Genomic DNA, 27,906 nt, shown 5'->3' with positions numbered 1-27,906 from the left:
ACGACCACCCACATCCCGGGTAGTGGTCTAAATATTGTATCCAAATCGAAAAGTAGTCTAGATTATAGACACTGTAGGTTCTATAGACGAGCTGAGGCGAAAACGAGGATAGCCAAACGAACTCTCAACTAGTGTAGCTAAACGAGCATGACGCCATGATTGCAATCCAAACAATGAAACATGTGACGTCAAATTCGCGTGGTACACTTCTCCCTTCTCACATCTCCCATCTTTATCTCATTTTTTCACATTTTACATCTCACTTCTCATTTCTCGTCTCTCACTTCTCACTTCTCGATTCTCACTTCTCAACATTTTGCTTCTCACCTCTCACTTCACACATCACACACCTCACTTCTCCCTTCTAACTTCTCTCTTGCCTTCTCACTTCTCACATCTTACGAATTGCTTTGTATTTCTAACTCTTCACTTCTCATAACTCACTTCTCACAGCTCACAGCTCACTTCTCTCCATTCGCTTATCAGCTTCCACTTATCACTTCTCGTTTCTCACTTCTCACATCTTACATCTCACTTCTCGTATCAAATGTCTCACTTCTCACTTTTAAATCTCACTTCTCACTTGAAGCTTCTCATTTCCCGGCTCTCACTTATAACTTCTCACTTTTCACATAACACATCTTTATCTCATTTCTCACCTCTCACTATTCACTTCTCACCTTTAACTTTGCACTTCTCGCTTCTCAATTCTCACTTCTCACTTCTTACTTCCCACTTCTAACTTCACCCTTTTTGCCTTCCCTTCTCACATCTTACTAATTTTCATTTCTCGCGCCTCACTTCTCATATCTCACTCACAACCCATTCAATTCTGACTTCTCACTTCTCACATTTTACTTCTCGTATTGAATTTCTCACTTTTCATTTGTCGCCTCCAACCTATTTCTCGGTTCTCACTTCTCGTTTCTCACTGCTCACATCTTACATATCACTTCTCGTATTGAATTTCTCACTTTTTAATTTCACTTCTCATTTGTCGCTTCCAACCCATTTCTCGGCTCTCACTTATCACTTCTCGTTTCTCACTTCACGCTTCTCAAATCTTACACCTCACTTTTCGTATCAAATTTCTCACTTTCAAAACTCACTTCTCACTTACAGCTTCTCATTTCTCGGCTCTCACTTATCACTTCTCGTTTCTCACTTCTTATTTTTCAATCTCACTTATTTATCTCATTTCTCACTTCAAACTACTCACTTCTCGCCTCTCACTTCCGACTTCCCGCGTCTCACTTTTTCACTTCTCACTTCTCACTTCTCGCTCCCCACTTCTCACTTCTCACTTCTACTTTCTCATTTCTGCCTTCCCACTTCTCCCTTCTTGTTTCTCACTTCTTACAACTTACATATTACTTCTCACTTCTCCTTTCTCACTTCTGATTTCCCACATCTCACTTCTCACTATTTACTTCTCACTTTTCACTTTTCAAAAATCACTTTCCACTGCTCACCTTTTACTTCTCACTACTCGCATATCATTCCTTACTTCACACTTCCCAAATCTCACATTTCACTTCTCGCTACCGTTTTCTTACTTATCATTTCTCCCTTCCTATTTCTCACTTCTCATCCACTTTTTACTTCTTCCTTCTCGCTTCTCATGTTTTGCTTCTCGGGTCACACCACTCGTTTCTCACTTCTCAGTTCTTACATCTCACTATTCACTTCTTATGGGCCAAACTGTCAAAACGCACGCAAACGTATCCATTGTGTTTGACCCTTTACTCCTCACTTCTGTAAAGTGTTACACTACTTACTTCACACACTTCTCATTTTTCACTACGCACTTCCTACTTTTCTCTTCTCACTTTTCACTTTTTCGTGAGATTTATCGTATCTAATCTCTAATTTGTCACTTCTCACTTCTCACTTTCCTCTTTTTACTTACCGCTTCTCGCTTTTCAGTTTTCCCTTCTCACATCTCACATGTTTATCTCATTACTCACTTCTCACTTCTCGGCTCTCACTTTTCACTATTGTTTTCTCGGCTCTCACTCTCATCTCTTCCTTCTTATTTCTCACTGCTCGCTATCTCACTTCACTCTCCTCACTTCTCCTTTCTTGCTTCTCACTTCTCACAAATTATTTCTCATTTTTCACTTATCACTTCTGTCTCCATGTCACAAAATATTTCTCACTTCTCATTTCTCACATATCACTTCTCAATTCTCACTTGTCACCTCTCACATCAAACTTCACACTATTCACTTCTCGCTTCTCACTTATTACTTCTCACTTCTCGCTTCTCACTTCACACTTCTCGCTTCTTACTTCTTACTTCTCCCTTCTCACTTCTCTCTTCTTGCTACTCACTTCTCACATCTCACATATTACACCTTTTTTCTCATTTCTCACTTCTTACTTCTACCTTCTCACTTCTCATTCGGCCTGACGGCTGAGGCCAAATGACCTTCGGGACTGACGGCCTTCGCTCTAATGGCCCAGCATCGTACCTTCATTAAATATTCAAAGTGTTTTCCCTTGAAAAGGACTTAGAATATTTTTTTGAACACCGCGTAAAAAACGACTTTTGCAAAAATCGATAAAAAATCAACTCAACAATTTTCACTTGATTTCAAGACTTTTTCGAAAAATCGCGTAAAAAATTAAAACCGCGTAAAAAAACCGCGTAAATCTCAAAAACCGCGTAAAAAGCGACCCGCGTAAAAAGAGACCCCAGCGTACTCTGAAGTTGATGTGTTGATGTCTATTTTAGGCTTGCGCCGATAATATTATTATCTATCTATCTATCTTCTATCTATCTATTCTTTCTATATATATATATATATATATATATATATATATATATATATATATATATATATATATATATATATATATATATATATATATATATATATATATATATATAGAAATGGTCTGTGTTCGTATCCGCATAACTCGAAAACGGCTGGATGGATTTTTTCATTTCTTCAGCAGAAACATTCGTTATAGTTTCCGACGGGTTTATATGATATTTCCTAATGCGAAAATTACGAGTTTAGTTGAGCAAATCATGAAAAACTAAAATTGTGATTTCTATGCGAACTTTGCATGGGCAGTTCGGAACGCACATTCTCGCCTACTATGCAGGACAACGTCTGCCGGGTCGATATATATATATATATATATATATATATATATATATATATATATATATATATATATATATATATATATATATATATATATATATATATATATATATATATATATATATATATATATATATAAAGCTCAATGTTTGTATGTATGTTCCAGCATAACTTCTGAACCCATTGACCGATTCCAACCAAATTTGGAACACACATTCTTCATCTTAAGGAGACGACGATATGGGGGTTAGGGATGCGATTTTGGAAAAAGGGGGAGGGTGGGGAGGAGTATCGCTAAGTTTTGATCAACTCAGTGTACCTTTTGAACCTGTTGGCCGATTTCTACCAAATTTGGAACACACATTTTTTATCTTTAGGAGATGACAATGAGGGGGTTAGGGGTGCTTTTTGGAAAAAGGGTGAAGGTGTGGAGGGAGGAGTATCGCTAAGTTTTTGATCAACTCAGTGTACCTTTTGAACCCCTTGGCCGATTTCAACCAAATTTGGAACACACATTCTTAATCTTAAGGAGACAATGATAGGGGGTTGAGCATGCTCTTTGAAAAAAGGGAGGGTGTGGGGGAAAGGGTATAGCTAAGTTATCGATCAACTCAGTGTACCTTTTGAACCCCTTGGCCGATTTCAACCAAATTTGGAACATACATTCTTTATCTTAAAGAGACGACGTTAGGGGAGCTAGAGATGCTGTTTAGAAAAGGATGGGGGTGGGGGGGAGGGGTATTGCTTAGTTACTGATCAACTCAGTGTAACTTCTGAACCCATTTCTACCAAATTTTGTATCTACCAAATTTGTATCAAATATTGTATGTCCTAAGGAAACAACTTTAGTGCATGAGGGTAGGTCATTTTAAAAGGGGGATGGTGTGAGAGAGGGGTATTGTTTAGTTATCGATCAATTCAGCATAACTTTTGAACCCATTTACCGATGTCCACCAAATTTGGAACCCATATTCTCTGCTTAAGGAAGACTATATCAGACTGGATAGGAGTGTCATAGCTGAATGAGAGAGAGGGTATATTTATTAAACGAACAGTTTAGTATACCTTTTTACCGCATGGGTCAATTCAAACCAAATTTTGTAAGCACGTATTCTCTGCCCAAAACTATAGAGAGGCTGGGAGAAACTTTTGGAATGTGGGAGGTTATTGGGGTTGGGTATTGTTTGGAAAACGACTTAATTTAAAATCCCCCTTATTTAGTTCATTCGTGGTTCTTTCACATTGTACAATGCTCCGAAAACAAATTTCTCAAAAATGTCAAATCCTCGAACATAACATTTCCCCAAAAATGACTTCAACGAAAATGATATTTCCCAAAAATGATTCTTACCGATACACATATTCCAGAATATGGCATTTCCCTGAAAATGACATATCCCTGAATGAAGCAGGCCATTAACATAACACTATTTGGCTTAAGGTCATTCGACATGAAGGGCATTTGGAATAATTATGAACAGCATCAGAAATATATTTCATAGAAAGCATGCATTTGCTGGGTATATAGCAATGATAATTGTTACCCTTCATCTCAATCATGGCTTGCCCAGTGAAAAGCAATGATTAATGTGTTTCCTTCTGAATGGTGGATGTGATTGCTTTTTTAAAAGTAGGCATTTTCCGGAATAAGGCAATGGTGAGTGTGATCCCTTTTTTTAAAAATGGGCGTTTGCCAGGAATAAAGCATCGGTTCTTTAGCAATTGACGTTTGCCCGGAATAAGCCTATTCAAACCAACGATCCCTTTTTCAAGATCAGTCAATGTTTCCAAAAGCCTTCTTTTAATCAAATGATGAAGTATCAATAAGTTAACACAATTACTCTGTCGACCAATTGGTTTTATTTTTTTCTGATTTAAAAAAAAAACTGGAAACCAAACTGGCAATTCCGGGCAAGGCCGGGTACATAAAGCTAGTTATTAATATTATTACTCTTAACATTCCTTTTACCACTCTCAATGATTTGTGTATGCATTCTTCCTCCCCACATAGCGCTAATTGAGTTGAGTGGTTTCTGGAATAGAACAGCACTGATTTTATCGTTACATTAGCTATAGAATCATTCTAATACAAATCGTGATGTGTCCAGTTTCCTTTCATAATACACTGACCTTGATAAGTTCCAATTTCCTTGTAGCCCGCCTTCCAAATACCAATTGAAATTAAATTAATGCGATTGACAGAAACTACATATTATATGTATTCCATCGAATCAAATCGTGTCTGATCAACTCTCCATTTATTCCTGATTGCGATCAATCAATCTTCTGTTCTCTTCACTGTACTCAGCCTTGTTCCATTCTTTGTCATTCTTAACTCTATCCGACTTCATTCAATCGACTGACATTTGGCTTCCGCCGTATTGCCTAATGAATACGATAAATAACTTGAAGAGTTGAATCGGGTTTCCCACTATTGAAAAAAAAGCGCTCATTATAGTTGCATAATCTTGAACCGAATTTCCTGAATAATCACTACCTATGCCATATTGACATTACAATGCTGGCAATCAGATTTGTCCATTGACCAACCGACCTACATGAACCGCCTGCATTGCGCTACTATCTAGATTATCTGTTAGGAATGTGTCACAACTTAAACGCTCTGCCTCTGGCCGCCGATGTGGAGATGGGCACTGTAAATTATCCACCGCTCGTATATCAAATTACCACCAGCTGCACCTATCTACCACTTAATATCGGCCATAGGAGACCGCAACGTACCCCCGACGCGCGTTGTTGGAGGTGGAAGCTAATGAGATTTATTCGTGGCATCGCCACTTCATTGCATAGCGGGCGGATATCGGAACGGGACGTGACATGTAATCGCATTATTGTTCTCGCCCGTAGATTGTAATAAGGTGATTAGTTTGAAATGTGGGACAGGAAACATTCGATCGGAACGATTTATTTGCGCGAAGATATGTGTTTGCAGCGCCAGGGTCAAATCAGTCTTTATGCATGGGAATGAAAATGATGATGATATTAAGTATTATATATCTACCAATGAAATATTTGAACACCGTTGTTTTTCGCAAATCTATCCGCAAATTAAATCCTGATCCCAACCCAACATCGACGGATAATCCGGTTCATTATATGAAATATTTTGAAACTGGTTGCATCATTTGTTTTGTTTTAAATTATGTTTTTACATAGTGAGATACAAAAGGTTGTCTAAATCATTTACAATGAGAACAGCCTTCAATTATACTTATTATGTCATATTTTTTATATCTTTTTCTCGTGTGTTTTTCGACGCGATTAATATAATTTAATTTGACAAAAAACGAACATTGTTGTTGTATTTGTTTTGTCAAATACTGAATGATGAATGCCTCCAAAAATAACCAGAATCCTGTACCGGAAGTAGTACGAAATAAACATCCTTCATACGTGCATCACCCTAACTGGAAATATGACAAAACGGTAATCCTGCCGGTAGCCTACAGTTCCACGAGCTTATGATATAATAAAATATATCCTCATGCCATCCTTGCATGCATAGCTATTAGTTCCCAGCCATATTTCATTTACGAGATGGCATTCCGAGCGAAAGCACAGCCTAATGGCCAATTAGATGATTATCTTCTGTGTCGGGCTGCCATGTGTCGTCCGTCAAAGTGCCATGGCTCTGATGGTCCCGACGGCCGGCCAGCATCATTGTTTCGCCATTTGCCGTGACCTAAACTGCTGTGATGTACTCCCAACACATTATGTCAACTTACGTGGAAGGCAACATCGTTCTATAAATCATAACGGAATACCCCAGCGCCGAGCTACACGTGGATGGGGCCCCACATATCAACCCCCATATCCACAATAAATGGGGATGTCGTAATACAGCCATTAGGCCTGATGGGCTGAGCTCATTACCGTAAATGACTTCCCCAGAAAAGAGAAAACATCTATCAAACCAGGTGCTAACCAATGTATCGCCTTTTTGTTTCGTTTCAGCCTAAATGTTCGCGTGATTCTTCTGATTCGGGATCCACGGGGGTCGCTGCAGTCTCGCAAACACCGGGTATGGTGTCCCGGTCGACCCGACTGCGACCATCCGCCCACCGTGTGCAATGATATGCAGCTCGATTACGAAGCAGCCATCGAGCTGACTAAGCTGTTTCCCACGAGGTTTAGGTAAGTGGCTTAATGCATATATTATGACGGTAGTGTACGATGTACTGTATATCTTGATTCTATGATGTCATTTACTATTCTCAATCTAGTTTAAATCTGGAAAGGTTGACGTTGGCTTTATTTTCTAGTTTTGTATGTTGAACCTAACTACGGAAGTGATATGATAATACAGTGTTTCTTCAATTGAAAGTAACGTTCCACTTCCATCAAAGCCAAATTTGCTCATAAATTAATTCGTTTTGTAATATTTGATCAACTGTTTTGTTTGAGCACTCTTTTATTTATCTTTTATTTATACGCATAACTAGTATCCAATGTTTATGAAAATTTTCGTTCATTTGACGTTAAGGTACAGTGGGGTAAGTGGGTAAATGGGGTAAGTGAAAAAAACGAAAGTATTTCACTGATGAAGCACAGAATTATTCACTTCACAATCATACAAGGCCATTCAAATCAATGCGTTGAATAAGTGAAACATGAAATAATGAACCATTTCAACAAGCGAGAGTAAAAGTTTATTAACCTTTCAAGTCTATCTTTTGCACAAGTTGTTTTGCGTGTCAATAAATACAAATATTTTTTTATGTTGGTTTTCATAACACATTCAATTAGTGAATTGATAAGTTGGTTTTCTTTGTTGTTTTGAACTCCAGCCACAAAAATATTGATATGAACATCAAAAATTTTGAAAAAAATATTTTATTGCTTTGCCTGTTTTTTACCATGGGTGGAACAAGTGAAAATTTTCCGACACTCAGAGGCGCATCCACGTTGCGAGTTGTGGGTAGGACAAATAGGAAATGCCAGTTTGAGCAATAGTTATGGTATTAGGATTGGCTTCAAGCGATTCGCATCGTGGGTGTGGCATGAGAGTAGTAACCGTGACCACCGAGAGCTGCATTTCTTACTACAGAGGTGCAGAGAACTCTAAAAACCTCTCATAGGTGCCACGGAAGGTTTTGGAGCTGTTAGTGCGGAAGATGTGATGTTTGTGATGTTTGTGGTTACTCAGATTTCAATGAATCTTTTAAGGTTTGTGAAAAACCTTTTTCCATGAGTTTCCAATAATTCATTTAAACGCACTTCATCTATCAACACACTCAACACTGGAAAACTTTTAGACCAAGGATATTTCTGTAAATGATCATTTAGTAATCATAAATCATTTCAGATGCTGAATTCCAAAATGTTTAGTATGGTGAACTTCTAGTGCGAAGGTATTTCTTCAACTTAATTTTAATTTAATTAATTTATTATTATTTTTTAATTTTTAATTTTTTTTAATTTTTTTTTTTGGGCTTTATTAGAGTGATTTTTAACCTTTTGTCTGTGCTCTGGGGTCAATATGACCCCAGGCCACTTTGAGTGGCTGCCATTTTTTTTTAGTTTTCAACCGATTCTCCTAATTTTTGGTAGTTTGGTAAAGCTCGCTGAGATCTGTCTCTTAGGTGCAAATTCGCTTGAAAAATCTTGAAAATATGCGCTAAAGTGTACTTTTTCCAAAAACTTACGTTGTCTGTGCTCTGGGGTCAAATTGACCCCAAATTGCAATTGCTATAACTTTTTTAATGTTTGGCCAATTTTGGATTTTTGGGGCTGTTTCGAAAGATAATTTAATCATCTTTCAGGTCGTAACTAAAGACTGACTATTGGTGGGCGGGTAGATCGTGGGAGGGGTTTTCGTAAAAAGGGTACGAAAACAGTGATTTTTCATGCTTATTTTACTTATATCTGAAATCCTATCCATTTTGAACTGCGCACTTTCAATAAGGTTATACAGGAAGGCGTGTCCTTCGACATGAGGAATTGATTAGTTTAGAGCTTGGTCGCTAGGTGGCGGTATATTTAAATTCGTTATTTTAGACTACTCAAGTAATTCCGATGTATGGAATTCTCCTCAGTGTAAATATTCTTATCGCACAAATTTGAAATTTGTAAAGATGACGTCTTTAACAAAGTTCGTCTAGTGGGAATGGACTGTCATGTGACGGAATAAATAATTAGGAAATATACAAATAGGCGGCGCTAGTGTACTTGTAATATTCTTGCATATTTGAAATATTGCTTTAGCTTGAGATCCCTCATACCTACAACCAAGTTGTATTCGGCAACATTGTTCAGGATGTCCAGGACTACAAAGCGGTGCTCAATATAATGAGCACTTCTTCCAAGATGCGGCGCTAGTGAGCTGTTATATTTGAGTATATTGTTGCATGTGAGATCTGATGTATTTTGGTTTATGGCATTTTTGGCAAACATGAATGTTGTGGTAGAGTTCATCAAAAGTTTTCTTTGCATTCAACCTGCTCCAGCGATGCTGCAAATAATAGAATGTGTCATTCAAGAAAACCCTGGAGCTAAAGCCTTTGGGTCTACATGCGTAACCAAAGATTAGCCAATTTGCCGCCTATTTGTAAAATTCCCAATTATTACTTCCGTCACTAGACAGTCCATTCCCACTAGACGACCTTTGATCAAGACGCCATTTTAACAAATTTTAAATTTGTACGATAAGAATATTTACACTGAGGAGAATTCTATATATCGGAATATCTTGAGTAGTCTAAAATAATGAATTCAAATATACCACCACCTGGCGGCCAAGTTCTAAACTTATCAACGCCTCATGCCGAAGCACACGCCTTCCTGCATAACCTTTTTAAAAAAGGTGCAGTTCAAAATGGGTAGGATTTTCGGATATAAGTAAAACAATCATGAAAAATCACTGTTTTTGTACCCTTGTTCACTAAAACCCCTCCCCGCGATGTACCCGCCCACCAATAGTCAATCTTTGGTTACGACCTGAAAGATGATTAAATTATCTTTCGAAACAGCCCCAAAAATCCAAAATCGGCCAAACAATAAAGAAGTTCTAGCAATTTCAATTTGGGGTCAATTTGACCCCAGAGCACAGACAACGTAAGTTTTTTTGAGCACAGACAGAAGGTTAAGTTTGACAAAGTTCATCACTTCAGTTCGTTAATTGAATTTTTCTTATAACGGACATAAAGCACCAGTTGCAGTAACTAAAACTGAATGATTGATATATTGTTATCATTTAATATAATTTACTGCAACTAGCACATTACCTCTATTTTTAGTGAAATTCAAACTACGATTTGTTAGGCAGAGTTGTACAAAAATCTTCAGATAAGAAGCTCACCATACTACACATTTTGAAAGTCAGCTTCTGGAATGAGGTAATATAGATAAACTACTAAATGATTAAACCCAAATTACAAGATGATCGAAAAGATCCTTGCTTAAGACATCTTGAACGCTTGCGAGATTACAAGAAAAGTCCTTAGGGGAACTCCTCACGGAATCCAAGTTTCAAAGTGCTCGCGTTTTCGAGGGCACACCACTCGATACGGAAGTAACGCACAACTGTCATTTTTATTATTTCACGCATGCTGCGATGAGTATCGAGTGGTGTGCCCAAGATTTTTTTATGTACAGGTTATCCGACTTCGTCAGTAGATGGGAATAACCAGCGCGGGGGGGAAACATAAAAACGAGCATAAATTCCATACAAAAATCCAAGATGGCTGAGCTGGGGATATTGACAAGTCGGATAACCTGTACATAAAAAAATCTTGGGTGTGCCCCCAAAAACGCGAGCATTTTGAAACTTGGCTTCCGTGAGAAGTGACGGTAAGAACAATCAGTAGTCTATTCTTTAGGATCTTATAAACCTCTGTGATTATTCTAAATACTCTGATTAAATTTGAAATCAATTTTTAATAACACACAGATTTTTTCCAGCTGATGACTTCATATGTTCTACCAATAATCATGGGTAGGACAATGCTTTGACTGTCCCACCCAGGGAAATTCGTGCGTAGGACATGTCCTACTTGTCCCACCCACTCCCGGCGCCACTGCCGACACTGAATGTATTTCTCTATTTTTCCAAACGCAAATAATTTCTATTAAGCTTATATAAACAAAAAATACCAATTCGAACTCATTTGAAGGCTTTTGGTTATTACAGTGATACGTGGTAATATTAAATCAGAAAGTGTGTCAGTGTTTTAAATAATCCATGTTTGATGTATAATTCGTGAAAAAATGTTATTTATATAGCTTAAATACAAGAATCACTACTATTGCAAATATATCAACAATTATGATTTATTTAGTTGAAATTTATAAAATTTATTTATTTGTTAATGTTGATTGTTCTACTGAAATCATAAGTGGATTGTTAATGAAACACAATATGATTCCAGGTTTGATGAATATTTCAAAGATAATTTCTCTGCATTATCGCCAAGGTTCATTATCTTACTATAAACCTGAAATAGAAAGTAGTGGTAGACACAAATGGAGATGAGATATTAGACCTAAAAAAACTCGTGTAAAGAAAACATAAAAATCACTAGTGCCCTTTGACTTTCATGAAGTGCCAAAAAGCATCATAACAGATCACAGTTATGCTCTATTCAGTCTAATTATCATTTGCATGAAATATATGAACAGAAAATGTGTTCTTATATTGAAAAATCTCCTTTGGAAATTTCTTTTTCACTTACCCCACATGTGGGGCAAGTGAAAAATTCAAACAGATTTTTTGGTTTCTCAAATATTTGGTATCCTAAAAGTATTTTTCAAAGATCTTGTTCGCAGGAATAAAAAGATTGAATAGATGATTCGTTATGCCATAAATATGATTAATTTCAATATTATGTTCAGCTTTTATAACTTGATGAACATGAACTTCACGATTTCCTTTACCCACTTGCCCCACTGTACCTTACTAATTAATAGAACGGAATATATTCTTCTCTTGGGCCCTCCTTAGTCGTGCGGTAAGACGTGCGGCTACAAAGCAAGACCATGCTGAGGGTGGCTGGGTTTGATTCCCGGTGCTGGTCTAGGCAATTTTCGGATTGGAAATTGTCTCAACTTTCCTGAGCTTCTCGAAAGGAGACTTCTGAACCTCTTGAACGGAGGCTTCCCAGTCTCTTGAGAGAGAGTTTCCGAGCCACTTGAAAAAAGGCTTCTATGCCTCTTGAAAAAAGGCTCCCGAGCCTTTTGAAAGAAGGATATCGAGCCTCTTGAAAGGAGGCTTCCCAGTCTTTTGAGAGGGAGTTTCCGAGCCTCTTGGAAGGAGCCTTCCATGCCTCTTGAAAAATGCTTTCGAGTCTCTTGAAAGAGGCATCCCAGATTCTTGAAAGAAGGCTTCCGAGCCTTAGGGCCGATGCCCACGTAGCGGTTTTTCAACGCCACGTGCACGCAGCGTTAAAATAACGCTGGTGTGCATCGGCGTGGTGACGCTGCGTTACCGCTTTTTCCCGGTGCACACCTGCGTCTTTTTGACGCCACGTGCACTCTGCGTTGAAATGACGCTACGTGGGCATCGAGCCTTACGAGAGGAGGTTTTCGAGCCTTTTGAAAGGAGGCTGAAAAGCTTTTTGAAAGAAGGTTTCGTATCTCCTTAATCTTCCGGTACTCGAAACGTTGTGAAGCTCCCTTGTCGTTCACAACAGAGGTGGAACTGCGTGAGTGATTAAAGTCACTCCTGACGGAATCCAAGTTTCAAAGTGCTCGCGTTTTCGGGGGCACACCACTCGATACGCCGGCGGCGGACAACTGTCATTTTTGTTGATTCAGCTTTGCTGCGTCGCAGCATGCGTGAAAAAATAAAAATGACAGTTGTGCGTTGCTTCCGTATCGAGTGGTGTGCCCCGAAAACGCGAGGACTTTGAAACTTGGTAATCATAATTTAGTTATTTCAACAATCAATACTTATTGATTTTATTCTTCCAAATGGTGTATCAAATGCCAAACACGCTTAGTAAAAACTGTCTTAAATTCCGTTATCCTTAAATTCATTGTTGGACAGTTATTTTTTTTTTTTTTTTTTTTTACAAGGGAGAATGCATTTACACACTAACCCAGTACACGTGCATTGTAGTTGCCAAACTACCACACGGAAGTGTACTGGAGTGTCGGACTCGACCATACCGGTAATACCGACTAAACTCCCTTGGGCTCCACCATCGTTTCCCCCAGTACTACTTCTGGGGGGACGGCAGTACTAAGCGTACTCGCTCATTATCGCTCACACAGGCACTCGTCCCACGCGAGACTGACTTGGGTGCTCGCTCTATCGCACCCTCAAACACACCCTACATACTCTGTTGCACCTCTGTCATGCCGTGCGGGTCTAACTTGTGTGCCCACCCTTCTCATGCCATGTGGGTCTAACTTGTATGCCCACCCAAACCCTTGATTCATGCTCATACGCTCCATGCTTGCACACACATTAACGCTCCTATGGGTCTGACTTGTGTGCCCACCCTTCTCATGCCGTGCGGGACTAACTTTTGTGCCCACCCTTCTCATGCCGTGCGGGACTAATTCTATGCCCACCTTTATCGTACCATGTGAGACTGCTCACCTCTTTCATTCAGTTCGCGCTGACACATACTACTCGAGTCATTCGACCTAACACTCCCTCTGGGGTCCGTTGTGGGACTCTTCGCTTAGGTTCCCACTTCTGACATACCATGTGAGTCTGACTCACCTCATTCATGCCATATGAGACTAGCTCAACACGACTCAACTCATTCCTTTCGTACCATGTGAGACTGACTTGGATGCTCCCCACACTCCTCTGCCACGCCACGGGGTATCAGTAGTCGTAGGAACCAACATTCCTGCGCTACTCCCAGCGCGGCGTGTGCAGTCCATACATACACCTATTCATTCACCCTTCTGCCATGCTTCGAGGTGACGATCTCGGTTGCCACCCGCTGCGCCATTACCTCTGCATGGACAGACCATTCACACACTTCTTCGCGTTCGGCACTTTCGCTCTAACTTACCAATCATAAGTTAGTCATGCTTGTCGATTGTTGCTCGGCGCGCCAGATTCTCTGCAAGCTGCAGGCAATCTGAGTGGTTGCAGTCGAGACTGCGTTCCACTTCTCCACCGCTTGACACATCCTTTGGATAAGATTATCCGGAGTTGTGTCCCGGCCGCAAACGTCTAGCATTGCTCTTCTTTCGACGTCGAAACGAGGACATACAAACAGTATGTGCTCTGCAGTTTCGTCAACACCTGGGCAGTCAGGGCACACGGGGACCTCCGCGTGTCCAAACCTGTGGTGGTACTGTCGGAAACAGCCATGGCCTGACAGGAATTGTGTCAGATGGAAGTGAACCTCCCCATGGGGTCTCCCCACCCAGCTTGTTGGACAGTTATGATATCCTTGATCTGTACGCCTGCTAATATTTGTTTCACTTATGCAATGATTACGAATTGTTTCAGATAAATCTCCATGTAAAGACTGTTCGGAATCAGTCTGTTCGGGATTTGAGTCCAAACAGTATATGTGTAGTGATTAAAAAACCTTTCGATATTTTTTCTCCTCGGAGCAGAGGGAGGATGTGGGATACCGAAAGTGTCCTTGATTATATATAGTAACATCAGTCAAAGGTTGTGCTATAAGTGTTGGGTGAGCAATCTGTAAATGCTACTGGATGCACTGCAACTGCAAGCATCACTTAACATACTACGAGCGCACAAAGGTTGACGTCTCTAGCCCCTTTCATATACGGAGCTTCGAGTAGTAAGGTTGTGTGACAGTGGAGCGGTTCTTCCCAGCTGGATATGGGTTACACAGAATCGATTCCATTCCTTTAATACTATTCTGAACTGCGTTTTCAACTGGAACTATTTGCGAAAGCAAAACTATCTACCGGATCTACAGGTTGGGTCTCCAATTAGCTTCGCTAACAAAGGCGGAGGATTTCCAATCCGGAGATGGCGAGTTTGATTCTCGGTCTAGCTTAGGATGTTTTCGGTTTCTGGGGCTCCCTTGGCATAGTGTATCCATTGCACTTGCCACACAATATACATACTTATGCATTGGGGGGCACAGAAAAGCTTTCAATTAATTACTGTGGAAATGCTAATAGAACACTAACTTGAAAAGCAGGCAAAGTTCCAGCTATGGAAAAAGAAGAATCTACCGGATCAACCAATGCTTTTTGCAATGTCCACAACATCGATATGTACCCAACCTGGCTCAATAAGCATATGCGCACCATGCAAACCAAATTCTCTTGAATACGATATGTTCAAGGTACTACAAAACATTCGAGACGAGCCAGCCTCGGGCTGACAGTCTCGATAATAAAGACAAAAAAAAACAAAACATTCTCGACGTCAGCTCAAGGTATCTTCCAGATCAATCAAGGCTTTTGTAATGTTCTCATCGTCGGCACATACCCAATCCGGTCCAATAGACATATGAGCATCATGAAAATCCAATTTTCTTGTATACCAGTTGTTTATGGTACTCCAAAACGTTCTCGAGTTTAGTTTAAAGTATCTACTAGATCAATCATGACTATTGCAATTTCCTTATCATCAGTATGTACCAAATCCAGTTCAAAAAGCATTGGATCCTTATTTACATAAACATAAGATATCTAAGGTCCTCCAAAACGATCTTGAGTTAAGGTCAAAATATCTACTAGATGCACAATAAATAAGGAGGTGTTTGTATCGCGCAACACGGACATTTTTTTACTGGGCGTAGAACTACTGCGTTCGCGGAGACTGGATTTTGGCCATATCAACACTTCCTTCCTCTCCCTAGTTACGGTGAAGATGAACGTGGCCAGGAGTAGTAATCCTCGTGCTTTTGTTATTTTTGTGTAAGACTGGAATCAAGGACTACTCCCCTTTTTGATTTCTGATAGCATTCTAGATAAGGATCTCAAGAGTAAAATATGAGTATCACTAGTGTCCAATCTACGAATTACACCGTAACAATGCTAATGCTACTGGATTTTGGCCAGATTTAATATTCTATTAGCATTTCCTCAATTATTAATTGAAAACTTTCTATGCCCGCCATTGCATGAGTATGTATCTTGTGTGGCAAGTACAATGGCCAGGAAGTCGAGAATATTTCTCACCCAACTGAGAACATATTTTAGTATGGCACCATTTGTTTCCACGAGTCGATATCGAGTCTTAAACATCGACTCATGAAGGGTCCACTGTAGCTTGCACAAATAGACTGTTCCAGAAATTATAGGCACACTTGATTTTTTAAATATTTCGAACATTTTTTTACATGTGTTTTAATGTTAGTTTATTATCTTGTCTACTTTCTTCTAGTGTCAAGTTTTGCCAATTTTATGAAATATAAGTCATGTGTTTGAACAACATAGTTTCAAATAGTTTCATTAGATTTCTCTTCGATATCCACACTTAATCTCTTGCATATAATCATTATACTTACTTTCCAAGCATTACAGGTGTCAAAGCTTAAAAAATGGTAACCGAAGAGGGATTATAGGCATTTGAAATTCACAGGGAGTCGCTCCGAAAAACGTCAAAAAAAAAATGTCGAGACCTCGTTTTCACTTATTTAACATGTTTTTTGCTTTATTTAATCAATATTGGCTTATGACTAGTAAAGTAATTTGATTTTTATGTCTTTTTCAAGGTTTTCTAACCTTCGCAACATATTTGCAATCACTTGTAGATGGCAAGACTAATATTCCTATACACTTTCAATGGAAATTTGACTGACCTAAAAGCTCTACGTTTTTTACTAGGTGATTTCTCAAAATAAGGCACTTTAAAAATGGTCAATTGCAAAGAAATTTTTCTGACTCAAAATAGAAGATAAATATTTTCTAAATTAGCAAAATATTCGGAAAATTTACATCACCTCTATTAAATGGATATTATCATCGAAATTTTCATGAAACATTAGATGCATTTCAATTTGCAGACTATTTTAGTGTGACTATAATTTCTGGAACAGTCTATATTGCAAAACAGAAATTTTCAGTGATGAAATAAGTTATGCTACTCGGGAAACCGTAGGCTCCCGTAGGCTAACCGTCATTTGTGACAGGTCTCACCGTCAACGTTAGCAAGACTACCCCCCAACTTCACGGTAGTCGGCCAAGCAGTGATTAGAGTGAAAACAACTTTCAATATCTTGACAGCCTTATAGATGTCGGACGGCGGAATCAAGATTGGCATGAATCAAGAACCCTAAGACTGTCTTTGCCAATTTACGAAATATTTGAATAAGATTAGCAGGGTTGTTACGACTACGCGGATTTCGCGGTTTTCGCGGATTTGGCGCGGATTTGCATAACGATTTTAGGGTTTCGCGCGGATTTGGCGCGGATTTAGTTTTAGGTGAAAACTTAATAAATAAAATGCTAGATCAGATCTAAGGACGTTTGTTTGTAAATTAGTTTTATGTCTTTCTTGATGGGCTTGTTGCTGAGAACAAAGCTTACGTTTGAAGGATGTTAACATTATTATTCGGATATGTCCAAGCTCTTATTGAACGGCTCTTATACTCTTAAGAATTCTTTAATCTAATGTTCTGAGGAGAGTGACGCCAATGGTTGCCATTTTTAATCCATTCTGAAACATCACAAAACATGTCTATTGAAGATCATGGACACCCATTTCCACCTTGTCCAATTCTTTGTTCGAGAAATTTGTCAGTTTCTAATTGATTATTTATTTTACGATGAACCACTTAGCATGACATATCATATTATTTTTCAAAAGTTTTTTTTATCAGGAATTCTTCTAAAGTGTTTGATTATTTTCTATTGCCTTCAAAATATTCATCTAGAACGAATAAGGGTTTATACAACATTTAAAAACACAAAAATGTATATTTTTGGATAACGCCGATGGTATTTTTACAGGATTATCAACAGAAATCAAAAAAATACATATTTAAAAGAGCCATATGAGGATCCTTGTATTAATTATAAAAAATAAATTTCCACGTCCTAAAGAGAATTTTTGCAACATTTAAAATCCGAAAAATTATTTATTAATTTTGGAGGAATATTCGTGAATTTTCTGCAATTTCTGCCAAAAATTCTAAAGCGATTTTCGCAGGAATTCATGAAGAGATTTTCGCAAATATGCTCTGAAAATTTTCTGCAAGTTGTTTTTAAGAATTTACTTGAACTTACGTCAAAATTCCCAAATGAATTACCGAAAAATTTCCCAGGGGAGCTTTTGTACAATCTTGTAACGACTTCTGCAGCAGATCCGAGAGCAGTTGGATTTCTGTAAATATTTCCAAAAAAACTTCCGTGAGAATTCCCGGATGATTAACCACAGCAATTGCTGGGATAAATTTGTACACGAATAATGAATTTCTGCAGGAATTCTCGAAGAAGTTTTCGCAGATACTCTAGGAGATTTTGGCTGAAATTCCAGTACGGTCAAAACATGTTGCAACCATGTTAGATTTTAAATTATTTGTTTCTTGATACGAATTCAAATAATTATTTTACAGAAGTTTTGTTTGAAACCGAAGCTGCCTTGTTTTATTCCTTAATCTCTACGCAAGTTTGTCTTGTGATCAATAACAAAGTTGCATAATTTATTACTTCAGAAGAAATTATGGTTTTGGCAGATTTTTTTATTATTTGGCATAAACTATAATTAATTATGATCAAATCTGACCTGAACATTCTTTGTGTATCAATGTATCTTGTGCCGAACTTTATAAAGTTCGATCGACAAAAAATCAACTGACAATAACGGAACAAAACATGCCAAACCCTCATCTCATTTTAAAAGCGGTGCTTATTAAAATAGTTTTGGCTGTTTAGTTCTTGTTCAGTTAGCTACAATACAATACTAACTGCGGGTTACTTAGTATGTAGAGGAAATGGTAATAGAATAATAAGTTCAAAAGCAGATCAAGTTCCAGTTGGAATGTATAGCCATTGAATAAGAATAAATATTATAAAAAAAAAACAAACTTGAAAAGAAGACGTTCAGTAAATTGTGATAAAAAAATTGATATTTCACGTGAAACGCGAGGATTTGGCGCGGAATGGATTCCATGTCGCGCGGAAATGGCGCGGAAAATATTTGAGGATCTCCGTAACAACCCTGGATTAGCCAACGTACCAAAAATCTAATATTCAACTCTAACGCGAAATCTGTATTGCTGTACGCTAGTGAGACGTGGTGTGCAAGAGCAAATATCACGATGAAGCTTCAAGTATTCATCAACCGATTTGTATGGTTACTAATTCGGACCTAGTGCTTAGATGCTAAGTATTCAGTATGTGCGTCCTCTGCTTGAAGTCGATGGTCCTTTCAACATGCTTTCGAACGCTTTATCGACGATGTGAGAACATAAACGGAGGTGGTCGGACACACATTACTCCAGTATTCTAGGAAAATTGGAGATCGGCCTAATTGCCATGAAAAAAGTTGAATATCATAAATTCATAATAGCCTAATTTTACGTTAAGCATGCTCCAATCAGGTAATAGCGTTAACAGCGGATAACGTAGCCACTTTATTATTACCAGTAATCATCATTACGGTAATTTCCAAACACCAACGTAACCAGAGCTTGTCCATGCATTAAGCCATAGAATCAGTTAAAAACCGATTAACACGCTCGATATGTCTCTATTACGACACTTTCTCCTCCCGTTGCGTTCATTGTCGTTTCAATGACTTTGACAGGGCATTACGGAGACTAAAGAGATTGATGATTGGCACGTTGGATTCCTATCGGAGAATCCTAGCGAATGGATAGCAAAACAACGAATTATCATTCCATTAGCATCAACTGGCAGCATTGAGAGTCGCCCACCATCACCAGCCACGTATATCATTAAAATCACACACATAACTAGGCACCACCATCTGGAAAAGGTATTCCATCCATACCCTACCAGCCAGGCAGCGCCTTCCAACATTGGCAAAGTCCACAGTCATGGGCCGCGTAGTGCGGCTTCGGTATATTTCCATGATAATAGATGTTTAAAAGATAATTTATCCTGCAATTATATTCAGAAGTATTAGTGATTAGTTAAAATCAATTAAATAAAATTACAATGCTTTTATGTGTATTGACGTCATGTTTTGCGAATAACAGCAACTAACCATTTGGTACATCTATGTTGAAGCCACATTTATGACTGTTTTAAACTATTCGAGTTTACTCTTATTCGTTGTTAAGTTTTTATTCATATTTGAAACATTTTACCAAGCTTTTTGTGTTAATTTATTATAGCGTTATTTTCCAAATTAAAAATAAGAAAAACTTGTGAAATGCCCGACTTTTATAGGATCCGCTACTGTATGATGGACATTATCCGATGACTTTAATGTCCCTGTCGACAAGTGTTGTTGAAGTACCACTGTCGTGGCAGTATCCGCTTTTGCTAAAAAAAAAAAGAGGATAGACTGCAACAGACGTGAAAAAAATCTTAGAGCTGTGGTTAGTCAAGTACTACCCCATTCTCAGCACGCACATCATACACCATTATTGAGCACCGTGCAAAAGTGAAAGGAATCAATGCTCGCATGTTAAACAACCACTCCAGATTGGCATTGCCACCTTCGCTGATGAAGAGCACCGTTCAATTAGTGATAGTGTGAGCAGCGGCAAAAATGCTACATTACTATCGATTTCAAATTGCAATTAGTTAGACGATTAAGATTGGATCTTTGAGCCTTGAATGGTAATCAAATTCAGTTGTTAACAACACTGTGATATTAAATCAATTTTCGTGAACTTTGTTGGTACTCAGCCTCGGGCTGAAAGTCTCGATAATAAAGACAAAAAAAAAACTTTGTTGGTAGATTTTAATCGCATAGCAAATTTTGAGCACTATTTATTTTAGACAAAGAAAACACTTTAAAAAATCATAAGACAAAGAAGATAAAGAAGAGAGAGAAGAAGAAAAAGCCAAAGAAGACGAAGAATACAAAGAAAAAGACATAGAAGACAAACAAGACAAATTAGACAAACAAAATAATTTAGACAAAGAAGACGAAGAAGGCAAAGACAAATACAAAGAAAGCAAACATGAAAACAAAAAAGAAGACAAAGAAAATAAAGAATACAAAGGAGATAAAAACACAAAGAAGATAAAGAAGACAAAGAAAATTAAGAAGACAATAATGACAAAAAAGATAAAGAATACAAATAAGATAAAGAAAACAGAAAAGACAAAGAAGACAAAGAACACTAAATAAGACATACAAGACAAACACGAAGAAGTAGGCAAAAAAGACAAAGAAGACGATCCTTTTCTGTAGGCTACTAAACGACGAAGTGAAGCTAGGAACGCAGGAGTGAATAAGATGAATATGGCCACATAAACTTTCGTTTTGCCACGGGTTCGAACTGCTGACTTTACATACTTTACATACTTCACAACAGTCGACACCATAAACAGGGAACGGAAGCGTGGGCGACACTCTGCTGTACTATAGTAGGCTTGGATCGGAAACAAGTGTGGCATTGGTAAAAGACGGACGCCCCTTCAATCGTTGCAACTACACGACGTAGCGAGAGTAACGAAAAAGTAGATCTCAACGTTGGGTTGAGGCCGCGCAAAATATTTTCGGGATTTTCAGAACCAGCTATGTGCCCCCTCTGGTAGCCTGGATCTTTGATATGCGACGAATGTTTTCCAGCGGATTGGAATGGCACGCAGCCACTGAAGCACGGTGCTAGAATCGGACCAGAAATAGGCGTTGGTGGTGTCTTGGTAGACTTGTATACCTTCCGTAGATTTCATGCGGACGAAGCTCCATACGCAATAGAGGATGCATCGGCGTTGAAATGGAGCTGGCTAGTAGCATCGACTGACGAAAACACGAAACGAGGAACTTGGACTGTGGTAAAGTGGAGCGTGGTTTGCAACTGCTTCCACTCGTGTTGTAGCTGATCCAATGGAGAATCTCCCTCGCAGAGAACACCGCCATGCTTCAATCCCCATAGACGCTGCACAAAGAACTTTGCCTTTTGTGATGACTGGGCCCAAAAGGCCCAGGGTTGAACATTGTGGCAATCTACGGCATTACTTTCCGGTTGGTGAGGATGGCCGCCGGGAGAGATACTTCTACCTTGGATCGAAAGTTGTCGGCCTTTGGATCCCACAATAGGCCGAGTTCGGAGATCATCTGCTCATCCTGCAGATCGTGGAAAGGTTGAATGGCCAGATCTTCTGGCGGAACATCCTGACGGACTTCTAGAGCGCTCATTTTTTCAACGTAAATCCAGCTGGACAGAGCATGTTTATTTGAGAAGCTATTATGTGGCAATGACTTGATCGCAAAGTGCTGTGGCAGATTGCACGTCAGATGGTGCCGGACAACAGATCATCGACGTAGAAATCTTCTAACACTGGGTCAACAACAGCAGGATACAACTCCGCCTTTTTTTTTTATAGAGGGATGAAGGCAAATCTGCATACAGACACCTGAAATTATCACTCAGGGAGATAATTTACAGAAGGTTACTTGAGTTACCCTCTCTTCTAATGCACAATTCCCCCCGGGACTACCTTTCAGTATTACTTCTGTGGGGGAAAGCAGTACTAAAAGTACTCCTCCCAAAACAACACCTTTCACAGTGCCTCTCTTCGATGTTTTGTCATACGTCTGAGCCCTTTGGCTCCCTTATTGGTGCCAGCAAGCACACAAAAGCGTGGGCCCTTAAGCCCTTTACTTTTTTTTCCTTGTGCCATTCAGCAACGCATCTACTTTCCTTTTTATTTTTAGAGCCATTTAGCTCTCAACGTGCTCGCAAGCTACTCAGATAGTCCCCCGGCGGCGGATCTACCCTACTCCGACGGGGAGTCCCCCGGCGGCGGAAGCTCCCCCGATACCGACGACCCGCATTCGTGGATGGCTGTTACATTACCAACACTACACATTCACCTGGTATGCATGTTCATAGATCCGCTCAAGTCCTACGCACATTCTCATACAACAACTCATACAACTTCTCATACAACTCCGCCTGGTTAATGGCAATCTGCTGGAGTCTCTTCGATACTAGGTACGATGCGCTAGCCGTACTGTATGTGACGGTCTGTATCGCAAACGTAGCGATAGGAACGCACGAACATCTGAGATGAGATAGCGGATCTTTTCAACGTCTGCTACTATGGCATTGCGTGTACGGAATTTCGTGTAGATGTAATAGAAGTCATGCAAGTCAGTCGTTTCAAGCTTAGCTTAGACTGACTGTACATATCAATGGTTGCTACTCCGTGATTGATGAGAACTGGTACAAATTGCACTACGATCCAAGTGAATAGTGGTTGGGGTTTACCATCTATTCTCGAAGTGCACGTTTCAGCAGCTCTCAAATGTTGATCAATAACGGCGCCGCCCAAGTCCTTACAGTCAGTTGGGGAAGGAAAGGAATGTTAGTGTGTAGTTATTGTTGCTACTAGAGACCGAGAATACCTCTGCATCTCCACAATTACCACGGGAAGGAAGTTGTGTTACTTGGGTGGGGTAATCAGTAACATAGATCGGGATACACCATGGAAAGTGATGTGACTATGCAACTTCTATACTACAGTATTAGCATTTCCTTGATTTATTCAATTGTTTATCCTTCGCGAGAATAAACAATCAATCGCTCAAAATGAGCGATTGTTCATTTGAATTTCGGATGAGGCGCCCGCTGCATCATTTCTTCAACGCAAGGAAAGTAAAAAAGAAACGGGATTTAAATTGAAAATAAAGTAATAATCACGGCTGTTCAACCAAATTGATAGTAATCGGAAAGCTAATTATGTTATCTCTATTTGACGTTAAATAAGAATGTTCAGCCAGACATATTTTGTTAATTTACGTTTATTTCACATGTCGTTTATTTTGCATTATTTTCGCGCGTATGTTTGTCGCTTGCCGTGACCTGTATACCGTAATCAGGATCTCACTGGTATTAATCCTGATGTGCCGGTTGGCACTCGTGTTGGGCTTGTGCGCTTTGAGCGGCACACGGTCGCTTTTCAGTCAATATAAAGTCGTACATGGTGCAATACAAGATGCTAAATTGGAGACGATATAGATACACGATATACATACATGTTGTATGGAGAAGCACCTATATCGCCTCCACTTCAACAGCCTACACGACACTATAGATAGTGGAATATATAGATGAGCGAAGATAAATCCTCTGTCTCCAAACGAACTGTCACACGTTTCTCCAAACGAGCATGACGTCACGATTTCAATGGAAACGTTAAGGGCTGTGACGTCATATGCGCGTGTGCACGGGCAAAAAAATCGACTCAGCCATGCTTTCGCTCATCTATAGATTCTACTATCTATACACGACACCATATACTTTCATGTGTTGACTGGGTTTGATAGGGCCTGCCTATAGACACATGCAGCTTTTTGCAGAGGTTCAACAGAGCCCACTGTCAAACCCCACCACATCCTAGGCAGCCCCCCTAACTCGCAGTGGCCATGGGGAGGGGTCGTCAAGCCCTTGGACATAGTCCCTGCTGCCCCTCACATGCTAAACGACAGTCGTTTCAAGCTCAGGAAGTGGAAAAGTTCCCAGTTCAACCGATTCAAAAACTGTCGCGATCATGATCGTAATCAAGAATGAACTGCTCAAGCGCATCAAAAATTTTCTGCTGGTACTTGCAGTAAACTAAGCTACCTACCAGTCAGCTGTTTGTCCTCTTGAGCACGCATTGCTAACGAAAACGGTAGTTTAATCGAACTATCAAATCCTTCGATACAGGACGAGGACGATACACACCCATACGATTTGCTCCTTTCCGTCGCGGTTTATAAACACTTCGCGTCGCTCAAAATTAGACGGAACTGGACCGTTTCACATCGAATCGATCTCTTCTTCCCGTCGCGAACGAACCCACTTCTACGCGGTATCGCAAATTGAGGGCGAGAACGGTTTCCTCGTTTTCTCTCGATTCGCGCCTAGTCAAGCGAAATTGCACCAAACGTATCCAATGGCACCGAGCGATTGTGCCGAGTCTTGCTTCAATCCGCGCTAGCAAGAGGTTGAGGATGGGGAAAGATAAATAAGACAAATCTCGCTCAACTTTTCAGAAGGGCCTAAGTAACATTTTTTTCATGAATTAATTTGATTAAGGTACCCCGGGGCAAGTGAAAATACGGGGTAAGTGGGTACTATGGCTGCCGATTAATCGGTGAACGTTTTTAATGGTAACAATGTTCTAGAAAGATGAAGCAGAACTATCAACGAATTCGCCTGACACAAAAATATTTGGAATCAAAACCATTTGCGGCACCATACTAATGGTATTGTTTAATCATGACTTTAAACTACTGGCAAAAGCTATTACTTATATTTTCATTCAATGGATTCCCAACTAAATAGTCTTTTCAAATTGATCATTGATGTGGAAAGCGAATACTTTGAGCTATGAAATAATTGTGTGACACCGAAAACGATTTAAAAGTTTTGATTAACACCAAAATCTGCAATTTTCACTTGCCCTTGAGTTTTAACATACATGGGGCAAGTGGGACATATTTGAACAACATTTTCGATAGAGCCAGTTTACCTGTTTTTAGATTGTTGACTAGTTAAAAATAACTTCGACACTCATATATTATATGGATCTGAATCAAATGCAGTTGATATCGTTGGTTTCGTTGTTTAGAAGTAGTATACAGTTGATTTACCAAATATGTAATTTACTTTCTGAAAATTATCTCCCCCATGGAAAAGAGCAATGGTTATAACTATGCGAAATTTTCCGTTTACAGTGCAAACAATATATTCATTTAACAATAGATTAACAGGTTTTGTCTAGTGTTTTGTTATTTTAAACTTTGCATCAGATTGACAGATCTTCAGATAAATAAAGTTCTTAAGACATAAATTGGCCATTTCGATCTTTTAAAAATTTACAACACTGCGCATAGCCTGAATAAAGACGTTCCCTTTAAAGTTCTAATTTATGTAATAATTTGTGTTCTAAACAGAGAAACATTCATTCGAATAGTGAACAAAGATTTGCTTTTCCTTTCTATCAAACACATTTGGTAAGAAAGTAAGTGAATGGAAAGCTAGACAACAACCAATTAAACAGTAAACCGGATGTTGTCTTGTTTTTCATATCTGCTAACATTAAAATCCCTTTCTTTTTGCAAAACAAAGGTCCGACGAGCAAAAATCCTCCATCCATGATCTGGAAATACTACGATTCAGAAGTAATATGAGCATTATATTTACTTTCCTCCAATTATAAGTCCCACTTGCCCCGTTTGAAGGGGTAAGTGGGTCCGACAGGTAAATTTATTTCTGTCACTACCAATATTTTTTGAAACTGAATAAATGGCTTACAACACGTCTACACTTCAACAACGGAATCATATAATGACGTATCCGTGGTTAATGTCCTGAAATACCCTGTTTTCTAAGTATGCGTTAACAATTTTGCTGTACTGGTGATTTTTTAGGTCCCACTTGCCCCGCGGTACCTTACTGCAATTAAAAGATTTCATATTGGTCTGTTGATTGTACTATTCAAATTAATTCATGAAAAAAATGCTACTTAGGTCCTTTTGAAAAGTTAAGCGAGAAATCACCTTCCTACAATGGCAATGGAACAATGTCCGATCTTTTTCACTTCACTAGAGTAACACTCGCCATAGTGCACTTGCAAGCGCAAAAATGTTTATGCAAATCACGCATGAAAAGTTTGCCGAAGGCAGAATGTGTTCCAAAAGTTTGCTCTCCTACCCGCGATCGAAACACTTGAACGGATAGTCACTGTAACGCGTATCCAAACATGGTAAAACGACCTATTAAAAAATGTTTCAAAAATTCTTTAACTGCTTGTAATTCTTATGGAGATCAGTACGACAACAATAGGACCTTAGCACTACCGCAATAAAAGGCTTAAAGGATTCAAATTTTCAATGAAAAATGTTGATTTTTCATCATTTTGAACAGAATTTTGTCAAGCAAAAGCTGTCCTAGTCGTGATTTCGAAGAGTTTAAACGTATCCACAATTGTATAACGGGTCACCAGTCGCGTTTCCGGTTAGCAATTGGGCGACTTATGCGCCACTCCTGAAAAGAGAACGCCCAACAAGTTGAAGTTGCCCGGCTTGAGACCTTCTTAGGGGAAGGGCCGCTTTTCTTAGAAAGAAAGCTGACTGGCTAACCTGAATACGTCCTTCGTACTTCTCGCTTCTGAGCGGACACAACTAATTCCGAAAGATTTCCCAAATAAATTCTTCCGATATCTGGCCTGCAAAATAGCAAAGTCATTCAGGCGGGGGTTTTCCTCATCGGACCAACCCAAAAAAGTTACCCGTTTCACCTCGTTCAAGATTGGAAAGCGGTCAATAGTCAGAATCGGGCTGACTACCCAGTAAATACACCCAAAATATACGCTAATACACTACTAACGTACGATCGCGAAGCGACATAAATTCTATACAAACACCGACTAAATACATTTAAATAGCAGATTTTGAACCGGTTTAATGGTTTCGATCGAGATATTCCTTTCGGCTCTGATCCCTCCCATACATGAGGCTCCAATAAAGGTGTACATGGGTTTTATTTATTATTATTTATTCAGACTAAGGCCGAAGTGGCCTGTGCGGTATATAAGAGTCTTCTCCATTCGGCTCGGTCCATGGCTACACGTCGCCAACCACGCAGTCTACGAAGGGTCCGCAAGTCATCTTCCACCTGATCGATCCACCTTGCCCGCTGCGCGCCTCGCCTTCTTGTACCCGTCGGATCGTTGTCGAGAACCATTTTCACCGGGTTATTGTCCGACATTCTGGCTACGTGCCCGGCCCACCGCAGTC

The 27,906-nt window shown here is 39.3% G+C and overlaps 1 protein-coding gene across 1 annotated transcript in view; it reads left to right on the top strand.

Annotated features, from left to right (window-relative positions):
• Positions 1-27,906, top strand: part of LOC134212473 (carbohydrate sulfotransferase 5) — a 94,590-nt gene that overhangs the window by 59,299 nt on the left and 7,385 nt on the right. The window contains exon 4 of the mRNA XM_062690371.1: positions 7,092-7,271. Coding sequence (XP_062546355.1) covers positions 7,092-7,271 — 180 coding nt within the window. The remainder of the gene's footprint in view (positions 1-7,091; positions 7,272-27,906) is intronic.

This window comes from Armigeres subalbatus, chromosome 2, assembly GCF_024139115.2.
Source record: "Armigeres subalbatus isolate Guangzhou_Male chromosome 2, GZ_Asu_2, whole genome shotgun sequence".
Classification (NCBI taxonomy): domain Eukaryota; kingdom Metazoa; phylum Arthropoda; class Insecta; order Diptera; family Culicidae; genus Armigeres; species Armigeres subalbatus.
The sequence above is the reverse complement of the archived record's forward strand: the minus strand, read 5'-3'. Positions and strand labels throughout refer to the sequence as shown.